The sequence below is a fragment of the Oncorhynchus mykiss genome, chromosome 16 (genome assembly GCF_013265735.2).
Source record: "Oncorhynchus mykiss isolate Arlee chromosome 16, USDA_OmykA_1.1, whole genome shotgun sequence".
Classification (NCBI taxonomy): Eukaryota; Metazoa; Chordata; class Actinopteri; order Salmoniformes; family Salmonidae; genus Oncorhynchus; species Oncorhynchus mykiss.
Genome location: NC_048580.1, coordinates 30164290 through 30188277, shown reverse-complemented (window position 1 = coordinate 30188277; position 23988 = coordinate 30164290). Strand labels below are relative to the sequence as shown.

At 41.8% G+C, this 23988-nt stretch overlaps 1 protein-coding gene across 1 annotated transcript in view; it reads left to right on the top strand.

The window, feature by feature from the left end:
* The window catches only part of LOC110492868 (cadherin-23), a 588267-nt gene that overhangs the window by 355595 nt on the left and 208684 nt on the right, over positions 1-23988 (top strand). Inside the window, exons 18-21 of the mRNA XM_036946709.1 lie at positions 348-420; positions 14662-14778; positions 17622-17734; positions 17945-18052. Coding sequence (XP_036802604.1) covers positions 348-420; positions 14662-14778; positions 17622-17734; positions 17945-18052 — 411 coding nt within the window. The remainder of the gene's footprint in view (positions 1-347; positions 421-14661; positions 14779-17621; positions 17735-17944; positions 18053-23988) is intronic.

Here is a 23988-nt window from a genome sequence, read left to right as displayed (position 1 = left end):
ACAAATACACACACAAACACTGTAAGCTAGGTGTCTAAATCTCTGCTGGTACAATATGTTGGTAATCAGAACCATAATAAAGAAACAGAGAAGTGTCACAGCAAAATATTAATGGCTGGATAAAGACACTATCCCTCTAGAATCTATACAGACCCCAGAGAGAACTACAATAAATCAACAACATCCTACTACTACTACTGAGCAAGAGACTCAGAATGCTAAAACAAATAGACTTCCACACAATACATATACACACAAAGAAACAGACTATATATCGTAATGCGTTTGTGTATTGTGTTTAAGTGTTATACTTTTTGTTGTATGTCTTTGCTCGCCTTCTCCCATAGGATGAGAATGACAACCCGCCAAAGTTCAGCAAGCCGTCCTACCTCGTCAAGATCCCTGAGAACATAATTGCCGGTGAGTTGGAGTCATATAAATATAATAACTTTATTAGGTAACAATTTATTATGACTACATATCCATAGTGCTTTTATTACACATATATAAGCATTTCATGAATGTATTTTAACAGATCCCAACCGCATTATTAAAGGTTAATGTATATCCATTGCATATCTATAGAGCAGTCATGCTATGCAATAGCTCATATTTAGGTATCTTAATTGTTGCATCATTACAATGACAGCGTAGTGTCATCATTATGGCTGTTCTCAAAATGTGTGCTTCTGCCATACCAGTGTTGGTGAATATGTGAAAAGATGGTAACATGTTACAATAAGTTGTGGCTACACAGTAGTACTTACAATCTTTAACAATCAACTCTGTAATTACAATGTTGTTAAAGGGACAATCATTTATTTACAATGTACTTACCCAGGAGCAAGCAACTTAATGTGAAGTGGAGTGACATTTTTAATTACTTTGTAGTTACAATGCAACAACCTTTGCAGAGACAATAGGCTAACCAGGAGAAATAAGGAAACAGGAGAAAACAATTCAGCGTGAATTTTCTTTAATTGATTTGACTCATATTCAAACCATTAAAATTAAATTCCCAATTTTGTCATGGTCTATGGACCCCCTGAAGTAGCCTTGGACACCCCCTGGCGTCCCCATGTATAAAACTCCAGTACCGCCTTTGCCTGCTGCATGACCCAGCTGCGCTTCAGCTTCAGCTCACAGTAAGATGGCCTGACATTTTCCTGTAGAAATTCTCTGATACAGAGCAGAATTTCTGGTTCCTTCTATTAAGGAAAGTCGTCCAGGTCCTGAGGCACCAAAGCATCCACACACCATCACACTACCACCACCATGCTTTGCTGTTGGTATAAGGTTCTTAGTATGGAATACAGTGTTTGGTTTTCACCAGGCATAATGGGACGCATGTCATCCAAAAATATATATACGGTTGATTTGTGCATGATTTTTTTATTATGTTACTTGGATTGACGCACCGGTGCATGAATCAACTCTAGGGGGTTAAAGTCGTGTATAGTAACCCCAGGTGTAAAATAGTAAATAATGGCTATTTCTCAGAAAGTATTAAACTGTCAAGAGGAGTAAAACAAGGTTGTCCACTATCAGCATATCTATTTATTATGGCCATCGCAATGTTCGCTATTAAAATCAGATCCAACAATAATATCAATGGGCCAGAAATCCAGGGCTTAAAAATAAAGGTGTCATTGTACGCTGATGATTCATTTTTTATTTAAAATTGACAATTTAATCCCTGCACATTCTCATAGAGGATCTAGATCATTTTTCTAACCTATCTGGATTATGCTCAATGCACAAAGTCCTAACCGTGCACAAAGTAGATGTCCTAACCTACTTGCCAAAACTATAGTTTGTTAACAAGATATTGGTGGAGTGGTTGAACAAGTAGTATTAAGGACTCCAACCTAAGTGTATGTAAACTTGCGACTTCAACTGAATGTTATGTCAGAAAAAGTATGTTTTAAATTATTCTGTCTTTGTTAAAAACAAGTTGTCATTCAATAGGCTCTGATTGGTATAAGGTTCTTGTCATTCAATAGGCTCTGATTAAATTTCCAATATCCTCACCATGGTGGAAATTCTGTAATTCTGTATTCTAAAATGTATTAAATAGTTGTGTTCCCCTCATCAATCTACACACAATACCCAATAATAACAAAGAAAAACATTTTTGGGAAGTTTTTGCAAATTAAATTCCAAAACTGAAATATCACATTTACATGCATGATGCTGCCACCTCCATGGTTCACCATAGTGATGGTGCCAAGATACTCTTGTTTCTCATGGTCTGAGAGTATTTAGGTGCCTTTTTGCAAACTCCAAGCGGGCTGACATGTGCCTTTTACTGAGATGTGGCTTCCGTCTGGCCACTCTACCATAAAGGCCTGCTTGGTGGAGTGCTGCAGATCCAGTTCCGGTTGTCTTTCTGGAAGGTTATCCCATCTTCACACAGGAGCTCTGGAACCTTGTCAGAGTGACCACTGGGTTCTTGGTCAACTCCCTGACCAAGGCCCTTCTCCCCCGATTGCTCAGTTTGGCTGGGTGGCCAGGTGTAGGAATAGTCTTGGTGGTTCCAAACTTCTTCCATTTAAGAATGATGGATGGCACTGTGTTCTTGGGGACCTTCAATGTTTGGTGTCATGTTTGGTACCCTTCCCCAGATCTGTGCCTCGACACAATCCTGTCTCAGATCTCTACGGACAATTCCTTCGACCTCGTGGCTTGGTTTTTGCTCTGACATGCACTGTCAACTGTGGGACCTTATATAGACAGGTGTATGCCTTTCCAAAGCATGTGCAATCACTTGAATTTACCACAGATGGACTCCAATCAAGTTGTAGAAGCGTATCAAGGATAAATATTTGTGTAAAAGTATTTTTTTATTTAGTATTCAAAAAAATGAAAGTCCATTTTAGAATAAGGCTGTAATCTAACAAAATGTGGAAGAATACAAGGGGTCTGAATGTCTTTCAAAGTCACTGTATATGCCATTTATTTGACGGTCCTACTGCATTCTGTCCACTATCAAGTATTTGTTTTACTTTTGGTGCCAACAAGAATGACAACAAGATAGTACCCAATAAAACTAGCTTGATTGAGCCTCCGCCATGTATATCTCTATAAGTCAGGATAATGAAGCCTCCATATTTGTACTAGTTCCAAAATATCCATATCCATCAATATTCGTGATTTCCTTAACCCTCCTGCTGTGTTCTGGTCAAATTGGACCGATTTACAAGTTCTCTCTCTGAAAAATGTAGTTCATTTAATCTGATTGTCATAAAATGTGATGACTTTGTCCACACAGGGCATCTGAACACACAAAATACAGTTTGATGATTTTTATTACATTTTGGGTGTTTTATTTAACTTTTATACACCTGTAGTGTTCCCGGTCAATAATGACCAGTCATTAGAAATAAATGGGTGTGACTACAATTTGTGTATAAAATTGAGTTCAGGCACATGCCCATTCATCAGATGAATACACTTGCTCTCCCAGACCCCCACATGCATGTGTGTTCGAGCACAATAACACACACACACAAACACACACATACACACACACACACACACACACACACACACACACACACACACACACACACACACACACACACACACACACACACCTCACCCCCCTTATTGGCTTCCATGGCAACCCCCATGGGAACCTTTAGAATGGAATAGAATCTTTCCACCACGGGAACCACACCTGTTGGCATTCTCACAATCAATCGCAAAATTGTTTCAATAATATATAGAACTTGTCTTGTAGCTCTGTTATATAAAGATTTTTTGAGGCCTTGCTCACAATTCATTCTGTGGCAGCACAATGACCAAACGATATACTGTATGTGAGGCTCTTTATCAAATATTTGATCATGACACTGGTGAGGAGGAGAGAGTACTTGTTAACCTCTAGCGTCGAGCAATCCCGTATCCGGGTCGTAATCATAGCCTCAAGCTCATTACCATAACGCAATGTTTCCTATTCATGAAAATCGCAAATTAAATGAAATAAATATATTCAAACACAAGCTTAGCCTTTTGTTAACAACACTGTCATCTCAGATTTTCAAAATATGCTTTAACCAAAGCTACACAAGCATTTGTGTAAGAGTATTGATAGCCTAGCATAGCATTAAGCCTAGCATTCAGCAGGCAACATTTTCACGAAAACAAGAAAAGCATTCAAATAAAATAATTTACCTTTGAATAACTTTGGATGTTTTCAATGACGAGACTCAGTTAGATAGCAAATGTTCATTTTTTCCAAAAAGATTATTTGTGTAAGAGAAATAGCTCCGTTTTGTTCATCACGTTTGGCTAAGAAAAAAAAAGAAAATGCAGTCACTTACAACGCCAAATTTTTTTCCAAATTAGCTCCATAATATCGACAGAAACAGAAAACGTGGTTTAGAATCAATCCTCAAGGTGTTTTTCACAATTCTATTCGATGAAAAATCATTCCTGGCAGTAGGTTTCTCATCAGAGCCAAACGGAAAAATACTGCAGCTGGAGATGACGCAATAATTGCGACGGAGGACACCAAGCGACCACCTGGTAAATGTAGTCTCTTATGGTCAATCTTCCAATGATATGCCTACAAATACGTCACAATGCTGCAGACACCTTGGGTAAAACGTGGAAAAGGTAAGCTGACTCCTAGCTCCATTGATTTCAGTAATCCACTCGCTCAACATGCAGACAAAGGAGTCCAAAAACCTACCACTAAACTTTGTTCAAACAAGTCAAACTACGTTTCTATTTAATCCTCAGGTATCCTAAAATGTAAATAAACTATAACATTTCATAAAGAAATAAGTATGTTCATTAGAAAAGTCAAATTAGTAAGCACGCGTCGTCTTCCTTGCTCGCCAACAAACTGATATTGTACCTGGAGTCTTTGTACAAACACTCAAAATTCTTGCTCGTTTTTGAAGAAACAAGCCTGAAACCTTAAACAGACTGTTGACATCTAGTGGAAGTCATAAGAATTGCCATCTCGGAGCTGGAATTGCATAGGATTATAAGAGCCTGGGACCTCAAAAACAAAATATTTCTGGTTGGTTTTTCTTTGGAATTTCACCTACCATATCAATTGTGTTATAGTCTAGCTCTAAGAAGTTAAACTTTGACATAAAGTAGTCTGTGATAAATAGCACAATATGTTCCATCTGAGTATTTGTTATTGTCAAAGTAATCCATACATTATGCTTTTTTTAAACTCATAAACGAGTTGTCAATGAGCTCAGGTCAATGAGGCCTACTGGCCATAAATAGCAATTAGAAGTTCAAAACTTGTAATGTTAACAAGAACTTAAGTTGATAAAAAGATCTAACACAACATTAAGTGATAATATATGTATTATTATGGATTTATAATCAGCTATAATGGGGCAGTCATTTTGGACTGGGAACACATCATTAATTAACATGAAAGTAACACAAAGGGAAGTGCATGAGGATGATAGTTCTTGTGTGGTTTCCTTTACGGTCCATTGAGTTATTTAAAACCGTATTATAATTTCCCATCATAATAATTGAGTCGATTATTGTTTGTAGGCTTGATAAATTGTTATATATATTTTTAAGGAAGCGTGGATCCTAATTATTTGCACTGTATAGATTAATGAGCCAAATCTGTTTATGGTCCAATAACATAATTTAAAGGATCAATGTTCATTGCGGATCTGTTGTGACAAATTTCAGGTTTGGATCAAAATTGTTGTTAATTAATATCATCACCCCTTTTGAGTTGTTTTGTCCATGGGAGAAGTATCTCCAAAGTTGTTGAATGAGTTTCCTGTAGTAAACAGTATATATTTATATTCCTTCTCTTTTAGCCAGGTAAATACTGATCCTCTTTTCTTATTATCTGCTAAGCCAGTACAATTATAACTGGCTATACTTATTTTACCACTTACCATAAAGATATATACGTTTCAATTCTATTTATCCTAATATATAGTACCAGTCAAAAGTTTGGACACACCTACTCATTCAAGGGTTTTACTTTATTTCTACTATTTTCTACATTGTGGGAAAATAATGCAGACATCAAAACTATGAAATAACACATGAAATCATAAAGTAACCAAAAAAGTGTTAAAAAAATAAATTATATTTGAGATTCTTCAAAGTAACCATCCTTTGCCTTGAGGACAGCTTTGCACACTCTTGTTATTCTCTCAACCTGCTTCACCTGGAATGCTTTTACAACATTCTTGAAGGAGTTATAATATAAATCACTGTCAGTGTCACCAGCAAAGCACCCCCATACCATCACACTTCCTCCTCCATGCTTCACGATGGGAACCACACATACAGAGATCCTCCATTCCCAAATGTGGGTTCATCAGACCAAAGGACAGATTTCCACCAATCTAATGTCCATTGCTCGTGTTTCTTTGCCCAAGCAAGTCTCTTCTTATTGATGTACTTTACTAGTGGTTTATATTCATAAATTCAACCATGAAGGCCTGATTCACACAGTCTCCTCTGAACGGTTGATGTTGAGATGTGTCTGTTACTTGAACTCTGTGAAGCATTTATTTTGGGTGCAATCTGAGCTGCTGGTAACTCCAATGAACTTATCATCTGCAGCAGAGGTAACTCTGGGTCATCCTTTCCTGTGGCGATCCTCATGAGAGCCAGTTTCATCATAGCGCTTGATGGTTTTTCGACTGCACTTTCAACTTTAAAAGTTCTTGAAATGTTATGTATTGACTGACCTTCATGTCTTAAAATAAAGATGGACTGTCATTTATCTTTGCTTATTTGAGCCGTTCTTGCCATAACATGGACTTGGTCTTTTAACAAATAAGGCTATCCTCTGTATACCACCCCTACCTTGTCTGGTTGAGAGAAAGCCAAGAGTGTGCAAAGTTGTCATCAAGGCAAAGGGTGGCTACTTTGAAAAATGAGGCAAATAGGGCAACTGGTGGTCACATCGGATACATACTGTATCTGTATTCCCAGTCATGTGAAATCCATAGATTAGGGTGTAATGCATTTATTTCAATTGACTGATTTCCGCATATGAACTGTAACACACTAAAATCTTTGAAGTTGTTGCCTTTTGCGTTCATATTTTTGCTCAGTCTCTTATACAGTGAAAAGCTATTGCCGCTTCGGTGACATCATTTTGACTATTTTGACTAAAAAAAGTTTAAAATGTCAGATTTGATTAAACCCTGTTTCTGGTTGATGACAACAGCCACGTACATACGACAACAGGTTGTTAGAAAGTTATTGACACAGGTTATTATTATTAGGAATACAAGGCTGTTTGCGGATGCTATAGAAAGGCAGTCGACAACCGCTAAGGTTTCTAAAGGGTTTTTAATAATGTTATTTCATTATTTTAAGACATACGTTGCACCTTTGCACATTACAAACCTTTATAAACACAACAAGTCTTAACACAATGGCGCTAGAGCAAATAACATACATTTTACGGGTTCAAATCAAATCTCATTTGTCACATGCACCGAATACAACAGGTGTAGACCTACAGTGAAATATTTACTTACAAGCCCTTAACCAACAATGCAGTTTTAAGAAAAATAAGTGTTAAGTAAAAACCTGAGAAGTAAAAAAAATGGTACAAATAAAATGGTACAAATAATTAACGAGCAGCAGAAAAAAAACAATTGTGACGCTATATACGGGGGGTACCGGAACAGAGTCAATGTGCTGGGGCATTGGTTAGCTGAGGTAATTGAGGTAATATGTAAATGTAGGTATAGTTAAAGTGACTATGCATAGATGATAAACAGAGAGTAGCAGCAGTGTAAAAGGGGGGGGGGGGGGGGGCAAATAAGTCTGGGTAGCCATTTGATTAGATGTTCAGGAGTCTTATGGCTTGGGGGTAGAAGCTGTTAAGAAGTCTTTTGGACCTAGACTTGGCGCTCCGATAATGCTTGCCATGTGGTAGCAGAGAGAACAGTCTATGATTAGGGAGTCTGGAGTCTTTGACAATTTTTATGGCCTTCCTCTGACACTGCCTGGTTTACGGTCCTGGATGGCAGGAAGCTTGGCCCCACTGATGTACTGGGCCATACACACTACCCTCTGTTATGCCTTGCAGACGGAGGCCGAGCAGGTGCCATACCAGGCAGTGATGCAACCAGTCAGGATGCTCTCGATAGTGCAGCTGTATAACTTTTTGAGGATCTGAGGACTCATGCAAAATATTTTCAGTCTCCTGAGGGGGAATAGGTTTTGTCGTGCCCTCTTAACGACTGTCTTGGTGTGTTTGGAGCATTATAGTTTGTTGTTTATGTGGACACCAAGGAACTTGAAGCTCTCAACCTGCTCCACTACAGCCCTGTCGATGAGAATGGGGGCATGCTCAGTCCTCCTTTTCCTGTAGTGCACAATCATCTCATTTGTGTTGATCACGTTGAGGGAGAGGTTGTTGTTCTTGCACCACACGGCCAGGTCTCTGACCTCCTCCCTATAGGCTGTCTCATCATTGTTGGTGATCAGGCCTACCACTGTTGTGTCATCGGCAAACTTAACGATGGTGTTGGAGTCGTGCCTGGCCATGCGTTCATCAGTGAATAGGGAGTACAGGAGCGGACTGAGCACACACCCCTGAGGGTCCCCTGTTTTGAGGATCAACGTGGCAGATGAGTTGTTACCTACCCTTACCACCTTGGGGCGGCCCATCAGGAAGTCTAGGTTTCAGTTGCAGATGGAGGTGTTTAGGCCCATGTTCCTTAACTTAGTGATGCGTTTTGAGGGCACTATGGTGTTGAACTGTAGTCAATGAACAGTATTCTCACATAGGTGTTTGTTTTGTCCAGGTGGGAAAGGGCAGTGTGGAGTGCAATTGAGATTGTGTCATCTGTGGATCTTTTGGGACGGTATGCAAATTGGAGTGGGTCTTGAGTTTCTGGGAGTAGATGTAGATGTGAGCCATGACCAGCTTTTCAGCGTGAGTGTTACGGGGCAGTAGTCATTTAGGCAGGTTACCTTCACTTTCTTGGGCACAGGTGTGTCTTATAATGTATCTTTAAGTTACCAATAACCTCCATCACATCACGAGGATCAAATTAAAACATAGAAGGGAAATGTATCTTAATGTAATTCAAGGGATTTCCATACATTTTCTCAAATTCCTTTGACAGAGAGGAACCCACATTCATCAGAAAAATATTTAAATTCACATTAAATAACATCAGGATCACTCTAGGTCTTATTTCCAACAATACATTGAGATGAGATAGTTGAATATGCCTTTTTCTTACTCAACAGTTGATTGATGATTGTCCAAGTTGGCGTTGTATTATTTAAGGATTCTTGGAATATGTTAGTAAAATATATTTTTATGGATATCCGAAGTAGGTGAGTAAATTTGTGAGAAACTTTTTATACAACTAGTTTTTTTTACTGAGGATTATTTAGACCGGTGGTAAACCAAGGTTTCCAGAACCCTTCCGCTGTTCTCATACATGGTTTAATTAAGGGTAAGCAGTGGTGAAATACAGATTTGAAAGATGTGAGAAAAGTTTGGTAAGCAGACTCCACATCGGCATGATTAGCAACATTTTCCGATGAAATATAATCAATCAACATCTTAAAGTGCTCACAATATTAAATATTCTACATGTAATGCTACTAATCATTCCCGTCTGTTCATTTCCAGCTGCTAAAAATAAGTGGAAAATTAGAAAGAGAACAAAAATGTCAGTATAAAGTAGACCTGTATTAGCCACATTATTCAAAGATTTTGTAAAAATATTGCCAGTAAGGGTGGCAGATGAACTGGTCACTGTTGTGGGCTTACAAATGAGGGGATACAGATGCCAGTGAGTGGTTCACACTTTGCCAGTGAGTGGTTCTCACCTCTGTCCAGTATCTGTGTTCTTTTACACGTCATAATATTTTCATTTTATTGGCCAGTCTGAGACATGGCTTTTTCTTTGCAACTCTGCCTAGAAGGCCAGAATCCTGAAGTCACCTCTTCACTGTTGACGTTGAGACTGGTGTTTTGTGATTACTATTTAATGAAGCTGCCAGTTCATGCCAGCTGTTTAATGAAGCTGCCAGCTGTTTTCAGCAGTTTTCAGTTTTCAGCTTGCAAAATATTTTTCTAGTGATCAATTAGCCTTTTAAAATGATTAACTTGGATAAGCTAACACAACGTGCCATTGGAACACAGGCGTGATAGTTGCTGATAATGGGCCTCTGTACGTCTATGTAGATATTCCATTAAAAATCAGCCGTTTCCAGCTACAATAGTAATTTACAACATTGCAGTTCTGATCAATTTGATGTTATTTTAATGGACCAAAAATGTGCTTTTCTTTCAATAACAAGCACATTTCTAAGTGACCCGAAATACAATTAAACTCAGATTTTCACAATTCCTGACATTTAATCCTAATAAACATTCCCTGCATTAGGTCAATTAGGATCACCACTTTCTTTTAAGAGTGTGAAATGTAAGAATAACAGTAGAGAGAATGATTTATTTCAGCTTGTATTTATTTCATCACATTCCCAGTGGGTCAGAAGTTTACACACACTCAAATAGTATTTGGTAGCATTAAATTATTTAAATGTTTCAGGTAGCCTTCCACAAGCTTCCCACAATAAGTTGGCTGAATTTTGGCCCATTCCTCCTGACAGAGCTGGTGTAACTGAGTCAGGTTTGTAGGCCTCCTTGCTCTCACACGCTTTTTCAGTTCTGCCCACACATTTTCTATGGGATTGAGGTCAGGGCTTTGTGATGGCCACCAGTACGTACAAAAATGATATGGTAATACAAGATTGAACCTTTCTGGCACAGGCGTTCCGCTAGCAACCTCGACCATATCCGGTGAAATTGCAGAGTGCGGAATTAAAATGACAGAAATATAAATATTTAACATTCATGAAAATACAAGTGTCATACATCAAAATAAAGCTTAACTTCTTGTTTATCCAGCTGCTGTGTCAGATTTCAAAAAGGCTTTACGGCGAAATCAAACCATGCGATTATCTGAGGACAGCGCCCGCACACAAAACCATGAAAAACATTTGTCAACCAGGCAGGTGAAAGTCAGAAATAGCGCTATAATAAAAGCCTTATCTTCTTCTGTTGGCACTCCAAAAGGTCCCAGCTACATCACAAATTGTCCTTTTGTTTGATAAAGTCCTTCTTTATCCTTCTTTATCTCTAAAACTCAGTTTAGCTGACACGCTTCATTCAATAATCCAACAGTTTCCCTAATTCAAAATGTATACAAAATGAATCCCAAACGTTACCAATAAAATTCTCCAAACAAGTCAAACAATGTTCATAATCAAGCCGGAGAATTGGTATTGTCTTCATCGGAGATAAACAACAAAGAACATTCTCTCATCCACGCGCATGAAAACACTACAGCCAAAATGGGTGCCACTTAGAAAAACTAAAATTCTAGCTCATTTTTCCAAAAACAAGCCTGAACTCAGTGTATGTAAACGTCTGACCCACTGGAAGTGATACAGTGAATTATAAGTGAAATAATCTGTCTGTAAACTATTGTTGGAAAAATTACTTGTGTCATGCACAAAGTAGATGTCCTAACCATCTTGCCAAAACTATAGTTTGTTAAAAATATATTTGTGGAGTGGTTGAAAAACTAGTTTTAATGACTCCAACCTAAGTATATGTAAACTTCCGACTTCAACTCTATGTATCCTGTAGGTTCTAAACATGCCTTTTAATGACAGAAAAATGTGGAAGAAATGTTCCAGTATGCTTCAGTTTGATACATTTTTCAGAAACGTGTTTAAATGTCACTGGGCTATTGGCGCCTATTTTCTTTGTTACAATGGGTATCATGGCCAGACTCCCCTTCTCCTGAACTTCACATTCCTGGCTGTTAAAGATGGTTGTAAGAGTTGTAAAAGATGGTCAGCTGATCGCCAGAGCATCTGTCTTTTGTCTCCTGACCTACCTCAGGGCCACTCAGAGTCCTAAAAGGAGAAAGGGAGAGCAGTTTATTTGTTAGAACACAAAGAACAAATAAACTCTCATGGACAGGGCTGTAGTGGAGCAGGTTGAGAGCTTCAAGTTCCTTGGCGTCCACAACACCAACAAACTAACATGGTTCAAGCTCACCAAGACAGTCGTGAAAATGGCACGACAAAACCTATTCCCCCTCAGGAGACTGAAAAGATTTGTCATGGGTCGTCAGATCCTCAAAAGGTTTTACAGCTGCACCATCGAAGGCATCCTGACGGGTTGTATCACTGCCTGGTATGGCAACAAGCTTCCTGCTATCCAGGACCTCTTGAGCAGGCGATGACAGAGGAAGGCCCTAAAAGTGGTCAAAGACTCCAGCCACCCTAGTCATAGACTGTTTTCCCTGCTACCGCACCGCAAGAGCGCCAAGTCTAGGTCCAAGAGGCTTCTAAAACAGATTCTAACCCCAAGCCATAAGATTCCTGAACATCTAATCAAATGGCTACCCAGACTATTTGCATTGCCCATTCTCCTCTTCTACGCTGCTGCTACTCTCTGTTATTATCTATGCATAGTCACTTTAATAACTCTACCTAAATGTACATATTACCTCAATTACCTCGACACCGGTGCCCACACACATTGACTCTGTACCGGTACCCCCTGTATATAGCCCAGCTATTGTTTTTTTTTTACTGCTGCTCTTTAATTATTTGTTATATTCACCTCTTAATTTTTTTGGTATGGGCTTGTAAGTTAGCATTTCACTGTTAGGGCTACACCTGTTGTATTCGGCGCATGTGACAAATATAATTTGATTTGGTTTTGATAGTCTCTAACAATGGGTGTCATTGTCCCAAAGGCAGGAAGGCAGGTGGTCTGCTTATCAGTATGCTTATCGTGGACAGATTTTGAACGGGGGAGGTTATACAGACACACCTGGTTCCCAATTTGATGATGTATGTCTTGCAGTGAGACTCGATTGGATACAAACGGATTTACTTCAATCAGTTCAGTCAGTAGTCCTGATGATCTCTTCCAAATCTAGCTAGTTTATGCTTGTAGCTAGAAACTTCAGGGAGAATTTGAAACTTGTCTGCCCAAGTTGGGACTTGGGAGAGTGTTCAGAATAATTTGTTGGTTATTTTTAAAATCTAAACAGTAATGGCGTAGTTGCACATTTTCAGTGAAAATCACTACAATAAATGTGCTTTAGCTGTCACCCTGGCCTGATATTGGCTACACTATCTAGCTATTTCTCTCTACCAATATTGTATACACTATCTAGCTACTTCCCTCTCCTTAGCGAGAGTGAAGGACACTGTGCCCTGTGTTGTTGTGTTGCCGCAAGCTGGTTTCAAGATGGTTTCTACCAATATTACAAGTTATTTGTTGTGTAGGCTGCTAGCCTACTCAAAATGAAGTCAAGTGGGAAAGAACAAGTTGAACACGTTAGCTCCTGCTAACGACATGTGCCAGCCTACAGCTGCCCGGTGGGAAGCAATTGCTGACCAGTGGGAAGAAACTCACGTTGGTAACCACCTCGATACAATACTGTTGCATGGATCATTTGCATTTATTTTGCAATGGATTGTCGTTACGTTAGCTAATTGACATGTTACGGTGACATCCAGATGGTGTCCAATACTACAAGTTATTTCACCCTCGCCCACCGAAATAATCATAATTTTATGTCATGAATGCATTACGTAGTCAAATTAAATCCCTTTATTACATAAACAATTATATATCTACGGTTGGAGTCACTCACAGAAGACAGCTGGGTTGTGTCTAAAAACTACCCTTCAAAAAACCTGCTTCCTCCGTCCTCCAATGCGCTTTGGGATTGAGGCCAGGAGTGGTGGAAACAAAGACAATAAGTCACATTTTCAGACTGTGTTACACTTAGGTCAATGGCCATTCATTCCTTCCGTTCATTTCACACAGCTTTGACATACTGTAGATCATTACAATGGCCTTGTACAATAGACTAGTTTAATGGCCAAACCTCACCCTATCACTTCTTATCCTTTACCTTGAGTTTCAATGATATTCCTTTCTTTGCTTTGGGTCGTTTTTTATGTCACAACTTGTATCCCCTCTTGTCTCATATTTTCTTATGTAGTTTTATATATTATTTTTAAGTGCTTAGCAGGCCAGTGCAGTTAAATTACTATCACTCTTCATTCTCATGCATGTATTCAGAGTATACAATAGTTTTGTTTCCAATCACTGGATGAATTGAGATAAGGGACTATTCCCTCGTCCGCCAGAGCTGCTGCAGAGCTTGGCAAATGTGTCAGACACACACACACACACACACACACACACACACACACACACACACACACACACACACACACACACACACACACACACACACACACACATTGAAGTGCCAATTTGAAAGCAAAGTGGACTGTGGGGGTGGACCGTGGAGCTAACTTAACTAGCTAACCATGGGGCTCTGGACCTAGCCTCTCATCACCTTCCCTGGATATTTATCAGGGCTCTTCCATGCATGGATCATAATACCAAACAAGCTGCTGATAATCCACTAATCCATAAACCGACTCAGTGCCAGCTGAGTGTGAGAGAGTGGAGGTTGAAAGATGCCTCTCTCACTGATCCCCCCCTCTTGCTCCCCCTCTCTTTAACTCCTCATATACATTTTTACACCTGACTCTTGATATCCCTTCCTCTTTCTTCCCCTCTTTCTCACTCACTCCTTCACTCTCTCTCTTCCTCAGGGGCGACGGTTGTGTTTGTGAATGCCACTGATCTGGACGCCTCCCGGGAGTTTGGACAGGCCTCACTCATCTACTCCCTACAGGGCTCCTCCCAGTTCCGCCTCAACACACGCTCAGGTGAGTGTAACTTTGTGTTGGATATTGTGGTGGTAAGGGTCAATGGGTTCCGGTGTCAACACCCCTCTCAGATGTTTTGGTAACAGCTGTGAAATTGTTATTTCTGGTGAATTCTGAGGGGAAAATGTATCAAAAAATGTCCTGATAAATTGGTCAGTATACCCCAATCACAACTGAAACCCCATATTTTTTCTATATTACTTAAAACCGTGTTCTTAATGTTAACTGTTCAGAAAGTCACCACCACACTCCATCTTTAATTACATTTAAATAGATGGGTTGGCTGACAACGTCACAAAAACATTGTGAGCGTTTCCATGGGGCAGTAGTCTGTGTGTTGTTGTGATTCTGGATGGCCAGATTGATAGCAAGAATGACAAGAAACTGCCATGTGGGGAATTGTACGTGGCTCGTTTCAGCTTGTTTCATCTTGTTATTGATACCATGTCTTGTTTTGAGGTGTTTTTTTTATGTCAATGCTAATATGGCTAAGCTAGCTAACCAACAACTGTAACAATGTATTTGAGAGACAACAAGTGCTCATTGTGCAAATATATTAATGTCTGCAATAAACCTTGGAGACGAAATATGGCTTACAGTGGTCAAACATCTAAGCCAACCCCGTCTGTTTTGCCCCATAGTTGCGTACATCTCAGTTTTGTTGATAAACAATCAACCAGTATATGCCAAAACCCATTATTCTATTGGTGTACCCTTCACCACGCTTGGCTAGTAACTTGTATGGTCTTGAATAACTAATTTCTTATACCAAATTAACTTAAAAGGAGTCAAGGCAATCTGACTCCAGAAATGTCTTACTTGGTTACACAATTTAATTGCAGTATTAATTAATAAAATAATGAGTGACAGTCAAAATATAACTCTTCAATATGGATCAAGCAATATACTTTAAAATAAACCAATCAGTATGGCATCATACAAAAAATACGTAGCAAAAAAATTTGTCATTCACCATCAACCTTATACAAAGATAGTGGAACAGAAAGGGGTCAGATCTACAGTCTCAATTCACTTAAATGCACCAAATACATTTTGGGCATATTGTTTTCCTATCTTTGGTATCCAGCTTCACCTGGTGGATATGATATGATATATCATAATTCAATCTGCTTTGCGCCATTGTTAAGCACAGCCATGTCTTCTACCTCCATGACAACCAAATTAAATCCAAATTCAGGCAACAACATTTGCTATAGCAAATAGGCTACACTCAGCAAAGATGAGAAGTTGAACCGATAGTTCCAATCTGTGTGCGATATAAATTGCTGTGCAAAGTGCTTTACCAGACAGCCTTATAACTACAATTCCAAATTGTCACATGATGATCTGTTCGTCCTCTCCCTGTGCCTCAACATGGTTGTGCTCTCCCTCTCTCTACTGACTGTCTCTGACCCCTGCCATGACAACCAAATTAAATCAGAAGGCAGGCAACAACTGTTTTGTTATAGCACTTGGGCTACAGTCAGCAAAGATGAGGAGTTGAACAGATAGTGCCTTATTACATGTTAGTCCTCTGCCTGCCTCAACATGGGTGGTGCTCTCTCTATCACTCTTTCTATTGCCTATCTTTGAATCCTGCAATTTGACCAAATACCATTATCATATGACAAAGATGGCTGGCCATAATAATGATGGGGTTAGCTTATTAACATTAATTAAATTCTGTTTTTATTAGCTGAACTATTTATTTACTTTCTGGCAATAGGTATAGCTAGCTATCTGACTGCATAGTGCCAGTCTATTATGAATTGTAGAGTGTAGTGAGCTAGCTAGCTATGTAGCCATTCATTCATTTACTTAAAATCCTCTGCACTCCCCACAAAAATTGTATGTCCTGCACTTCCATCCTCATTTTATGAGGCATGTCTTACCTTGTTTCAAAGTAGCCTTGCCAAAATCAGGTCATAGAAATGTTAAGGGGATTTATTTTATAAACACTTCCTTACGCAATTGAAACCAGCATTTCTTTCATATTGTATTGGTTTTCAAATCAACATAATTTCATTGTCCAGCAGCTAAAGATGCAATCCTAGTCATATTAGCAACCCATGCTAATGTTTGCGTCTTTTAGATATCCCCTCTTTCTACATTTGTAACAGATGTTTTAATTTCTGTCACATAAAATCGCTCACATGTGCAGTGCGCTTTTTAGAACAGTGTGTTCCCGCTAATTGCATTATGGAATATCCGTGCATATCCTACTGCCGTGTGTGCATTTCTGCGCTTATAATATGAAGAAGTTAATTAACAATTTAAGCTAAAGGGTCTGATCTGTTACATCAGCCTCATTGCTTTAAAAAAAAATAATGTAGTGGTTCTATGAATTTTGGATCCAGAGTCTGTTTTGAATCATCTCAGACAGGCGATTAATTTCGAGCCCTGTAGCTACATCTCCTCAGCGAACACTACAAAGAGAAAGAGAGAGAGAGCGTAGTGTGTGCTGCAGAACTGTTACTTCAGACCAAAGCAATGCATTGGCTGGCTGCCTCTGGGAACCGGGCGCAACCAAAAGTGGCAGGGGATCCGATCGTAAAATGAGGAACTGAGTCACTGTGGTGCAAAGCAATTAAGAACGTGCCGTAAGCTCACTCCACAGCTAGCTTGAAATGTTGCGGATGGAGCCATCCAATCAGTACCTTTGGGTGGCTCAAACCGTTGGTCCGTTTGAGGAAGCAAAGCTGTTAGCAGAACACTTAACCCCGTTACACTAGAGAGCGAGTGTGCATGTTTGTATGTGACTAGTCATGCGCGTCTGTGTGTTTCTGTACATGCTGTGGTGTGTCTGATGTGTGTTTGACCTATGCATTACCTGTGCATTTCAGGAGAGATAACCACTACAGCCTTACTGGACAGAGAGCTGAAGTCAGAGTACATCCTGATTGTCAGAGCTGTGGATGGAGGGGTGGGGCCACTGCAAAAGACTGGCATTGCCACGGTAACCACCTCCATTCTCACACATCTTCATGCTTCTTATTGCTCTCAGATCCTTTAGATGCTTCTCTCTCTCTTTCTCTCTCTTTTTCTCTCTCTCTCTTTCTCTCCCTTTCTGTCTCTCTCCATTTCTCTCTCTCTCCCCCTCTTCTCTATCTCGAAGACTTTAACTGAACTCAGAACAGTCATTAACCCTTTCTACTCCTCCCTCCAGGTGAACATCACCATCCTGGACATAAATGACAATTCCCCCATGTGGCGAGACGAGCCCTACCACGCCAACGTGGTGGAGATGAGCCCCATCGACACTGACGTCATCTCTGTGAGTTCAGCTTGCCTTGATCTTTGACATTTGATGCCCTGACCCCCAGAAATGAACTATGGCTTGTACAGTAGATATGAAGAAATTAGCAAGTTTTTTTTGTGGTGAGCAGATTCCATGAGACAGACAGACCGCTGCCTTGTCAATAGCAATTCAATTGAAAGTAAGATTTTTCAACCACTTTACACTTTTTTTGTGGATAGGATTTATTCCTGTTCTCTTTCATCTGTGGTTTGGCAGGTAGCCTAGTGGTTAGAGCATTGGACTAGTAACCGCAAAGTTGCAAGATCGAATCCCTGAGCTGACAAAGTAAAAATATGTTGTTCTGCCCCTGAACAAGGCAGTTCCTAGGCTGTCATTGAAAATAAGAATTTGTTCGTAACTGACTTGCCTAGTTAAGTGAAAGTAAATTGGAACCTTAAACAAATTTAAATTATTATACCTTTGATTGGATATGACTGCAGGGTATTTTGGAGGAAATAAATTGACTGTGCTGTACAATGTGTAACCAGAGGAAACATACTAAATGGATAAGGGATAAAGAGACACTTCTACAGGTAGTGCAGAGTCTGCTGACAGACAAATAAATACTTGATACAGCCTAACCTACTGTGCTCGAACAGAAAGACGACAACTCAACTGTGAGACATACAATACATGAGGTTTAGAATTTGGGGGCGAGTGACATTTCTACATGTAGTACATTTGGGTAACGGAAAGACTTGATTGCAGTGAGCATATGTTTACCTAACCCGCTATGTTCTGACATTAAGTGGAAAAATACAACAAGTGTCCAACAGTGCAAATTAACTCCTGGACATACAGTACCAGTCAAACATTTGGACACACCTACTCATTCAAGGGTCTTTCTTTATTTTAATATTTTCTACATTGTAGAATAATAGTGAAACCATCAAAACTATGTAACCATAAAAGTGTTAAACAAATCAAAATATATTTCAGATTTTAGATTCTTCAAAGTAGCCACCCTTTGCCTTGATGACAGCTTTGCACACACTTGGCATTCTCTCAACCAGCTTCACCTGGAATGCTCTTCCAACAGTCTTGAATGAGTTCCCACATATGATGAGCACCTGTTGGCTGCTTTTCCATAACTCTGTTGTCCAACTCATCTCAAACCATCTCAATTGGGTGATTGTGGAGGCCAGGTCATCTGATGCATCACTCTTCTTCTTGGTCAAATAGCCCTTACACAGCCTGGAAGTGTGTTGGGTCATTGTCCTGTTGAAAAACTGAGGAAGCAAACCAGCATATCGCTGCAGAATCCTGTGGTAGCCATGTTGAATTCTAAATAAATCACTGGCAGTGTCACCAGCAAAGCACCCCCACACCATCACACCTCAACCTCCATGCTTCACGGTGGGAACCACACATGTGGAGATCATCCTACTCCTTGTCTCACAAAGACACAGTGGTTGGAACCAAAAATCTCAAATTTGGACTCATCAGACCAAAGGACAGATTTCCACTGGTCTAATGTCCATTGATGGTGTTTCTTGGCCAAAGCAAGTGTTTTCTTCTTATTGATGTCCTTTAGTAGTGGTTTCTTTGCAGCAAAAAGGCCGGATTCACGCAGTCTCCTCTGAAAAGTTGAGATGTGTCTGTTACTTGACCTCCATGAAGCATTTATTTGGGCAGCAATCGGAGGTGTATTTAACTCTAATGAACTTATCCTCTGCAGCAGATGTAACTCTGGGTCCTCCTTTCCTGTGGCGTTCCTCATGAGAGCCAGTTTCATTATAGGGCTTGTATCACGCCCTGACCTTAGAGAGCCTTTTTTATGTCTCTTTTTGGTTTGGTCAGGGTGTGATTTGGGTGGGCATTCTATGTCCTTTATTTCTATGATTTGTGTTTCTATGTGTTGGCCGGGTATGGTCCTCAATCGGGGACAGCTGTCTATCGTTGTCTCTGATTGGGAATCATACTTAGGTAGCCCTTTTTCCCTCCTTTCAGTGTGGGTAGTTATCTTTGTTAGTGGCACTTAGCCCTGTAAGAGAACTTCCCCCCTGAAATTGACAAAAATGAATGGGAACATATTTGCACTGTAACAACAATATACAACAAACAACAATACAAACAACAAACAACAATATACACAGAGTATGCACGGTGTCCAATGCCATATGGCAAATGCCAAGTGTAACACTGCAAAATGAACATACTTTTGTAATATTTGATTATCATAATTAGTTTTTTGCTTGTCCATAAGGCATATGTTTTGTCCATTTGCAATATGATTTCATAGGTAGTCAAAAGTCACTTTTTGGGGGGCCAAATGACATAAGAAATGTCCAAATGCATTATGAAAGATTTGAAAGTGCCAAATCAGGATGTTATGCCCATTTGCCATGTTCCATCACAAATTTGACAAGCTCAAAAATACTGCAGAAATGCTAAATTGACTGGCCTGATGAATTCGGGATGGCCGGGCAGTGATAGTGGTTCCTCTCCATTGCTCGTTGTGTTGATTTCATCATGTCCATTTGGTGATGTTTTTCACTGTTGATGCATTTGCACTGTGCAACCAAGGGTTCTGGTCCAGAAAGTGTGGTTCGGCCTCCAGTTACATCTGGGTCGAAGAGGAAAAGAGGGGAACAGACAACTAAAGCCCAACTCATTCCTTGTAAAAACAGATGAGAACAGTCTATGGTATATTGTTTGTTGTGTTATTTCTAAGTTGCACACGTAATTCGGTTACTGGAAAACAACATTATAACAATGCATTCTTGCTCTCAGATACGCCACTCTCGCATATAACAAGGCCACAAAGAATAATCTGGACCCAAGGGAGAGGGACATGGAGTCCAAGAGGGGATGTATGTTCGAGCAGCCAGGGAACCCACTATGCCCGGTGGCATCACTGGAGAAATATCTATTGAAATGCCCGGAGAATGCCCTTACATTTTATCTCCACCCACTTCTACCCAAGATCTGCACTGCAGCGGGAACAGCTACATACACAAATCACAGCATCAGGACCACGACAGTCCAGAAACTAGCCAATTCTGGTTTGTAAGCAAGGGAGAATATGTCAGTGAGTGGGCATTGTTTGCGAAAGTTCGCTCCATAGCTTCTGGCGTCCGTCACTGACAGACAGAAAACGCTGGAGCAACATCCTGGCTGAAAACAAAGACAACACTGCAGCACCATCAACACCTAAAAGGATGAAGCAAGGCAGCAGAAGTAGTAGCACAGACTCCAACAGATATTTCAACCAATGCACAATCCAGGGGAATGTACAGATAAATGTGACATACAATAAGTCGCTATAGCTATGTCAGCTGTGATGGATAACAAAGAGAGTGTATGGATTGATTTATCAATATCAGCTCAAATGAATGTCATGGATTGTCTTGACAAGAGAGCACATTTTCTCTGCCAGGCAAAGTCACGCATCATAAGCTCATTGTTATGGATATATTGAAATAAATCTAACTAGAAAACAGCTTAAACAAGTGCAAATGCAGCTATTTTGCTGATATTCTGGCTGCACTTTTTGACGTGAATGTAAATTAGATGTAGTTGGCTAGCTAGCAAGGAAGGGATAAGAAAGTTGCCAGTCAGTATGGCAATGGAACATTTAGACCGAACGACTGGGTCGCGTTTATAGATGCAGGACAAAAAGACTGAACAACTGGGTCGCGTCCAAAGATAAAGAACAAAAAGAACAAAAGATTGGATTTGGTCGTGTCTCCAGCAACCCTAGATTTGTGTTGGGACTATATCATGTGGAAGGATGAAATAGTATTTTTTTTTTTAATTAAAATATGTTGATCATTATTTTATTATGTTGGTAACCCATTGTATAAAAGTGATAATGATCGAGAAGCCGGTGTTTGTTGGATATATTGGCACATTATTATCCCTCCCTGTCACGTTCTGACCTCTATTTCCTTTGTGTTGTATTTATTTAGTATGGTCAGGGCGTGAGTTGGGTGGGCAGTCTATGTTTGTTTTTCTATGTTGTGGGGCAGTTCTATGTTTTCGGCCTAGTATGGTTCTCAATCAGAGGCAGGTGTCATTAGTTGTCTCTGATTGAGAATCATACTTAGGTAGCCTGGGTTTCACTGTGTGTTTGTGGGTGATTGTTCCTGTCTTTGTGTAGTGTTCACCAGATAAGCTGTATTAGGTTTCACGTTCCGTTTGTTGTTTTCGTATTCATTTAGTTATTTCATGTATCGTCATTCATTCATTAAAGAACATGAGTAACCACCACGCTGCATTTCGGTCCTCTCTTTCAACAAACGAAGAACGCCGTTACAGAATCACCCACCACACTCGGACCGAGCAGCGTGTTAACAGGCAGCAGCGAAAGGAGGACGTTATGGACAGCAATGGCATGGAGTATACTACTTGGGAGGAGATCGACAGGTGGGCGGCCGACCCAGGGAGAGTGCCGGAGCCCGCCTGGGATTCGATGGAGCAGTGCGCGGCAGGTTATCAGAGAATGGAGTTGGCGAAGCAGGCACGGCGGCGCGGAAGGAAGCCCGAGAGGCAGCCCCAAAAATTTATTGGGGGGGGGCTAACAGGGAGTATGGCTACGCCAGGTAGGAGACCTGGGCAGACTCCCTGTGCTTACCGGGGGGCTAGAGAGACCGGACAGGCACCGTGTTATGCAGTGGTGCGCACGGTGTCTCCAGTGCGGGTGCATAGCCCGGTGCGGTATATTCCAGCTCCGCGTGTCGGCCGGGCTAGATTGAGCGTCGAGCCTAATGCCATGAAGCCGGCTCTACGCAGCTGGTCCCCAGTGCGTCTCCTTGGGCCGGCTTACATGGCACCAGCCTTGCGCTCGGTGTCTCCGGTTCGCCTGCATAGCCCAGTGCGGGCTATTCCACCACGCCGCACTGGCAGGGCGACCGTGAGCATTCAACCAGGTAAGGTTGGGCAGGCTCGGTGCTCAAGAGCTCCAGTGCGCCTGCACGGTCCGGTCTATCCGTCACCACCTCCACGCACCAGCCCTCCGGTGGCAGCTCCCCGTACCAGGCTGTCTCTCCGGCCCACCCTTGCAGGGGCTCTCTCCTCTCCAGCGCTACCAGAGCCTTCCTCCTCTCCAGTGCTGCCGGAGTCTCCCGCCTGTTCGGCGCTAGGAGAGCTACTCAGCCCAGCGTTGCCGGAGCTTCCCGTCTGCCCAGCGCCGCCAGCGCCGCCCGTCTGCCCAACGCCGCCAGCGCCGCCCATCTGCCCAGCGCCGCCAGTGCCGCCCGTCTGCCCAGCGCCGCCAGTGCCGCCCGTCTGCCCAGCGCCGCCAGTGCCGCCCGTCTGCCCAGCGCCGCCAGTGCCGCCCGTCTGCCCAGCGCCGCCAGTGCCGCCCGTCTGCCCAGCGCCGCCAGTGCCGCCCGTCTGCCAGGAGCCGCCAGTGCCGCCCGTCAGCCAGGGGCCGCCAGTGCCGCCCGTCAGCCAGGGGCCGCCAGTGCCGCCAGTCAGCCAGGGGCCGCCAGTGCCGCCAGTCAGCCAGGGGCCGCCAGTGCCGCCAGTCAACCAGGGGCCGCCAGTGCCGCCAGTCAGCCCAGCGCCAGCGCTGCCAGTCAACCAGGGGCCGCCAGTGCCGCCAGTCAGCCAGGGGCCGCCAGTCAGCCAGGGGCCGCCAGTGCCGCCAGTCAGCCAGGGGCCGCCAGTGCCGCCAGTCAGCCAGGGGCCGCTAGAGCCCCTCCGCCCGGAGCAGCTGCCCCTCTGTCCCGAGCAGCTGTCCCTCTGTCCCGAGCAGCTGTCCCTCTGTCCCGAGCAGCTGTCCCTCTGTCCCGAGCAGCTGTCCCTCTGTCCCGAGAAGCTGCCCCTCTGTCCGAAGCAGCCCCTCTGTCCAGTGGGGTCATTGAGAGGGGTGGGCATGGTGAGTAAGCCACGGAGGCGAACAATAAGGCGGACTAAGACAATGGCGAAGTGGGGTCCGCGTCCCGCGCCAGAGCCGCCACCGCGGA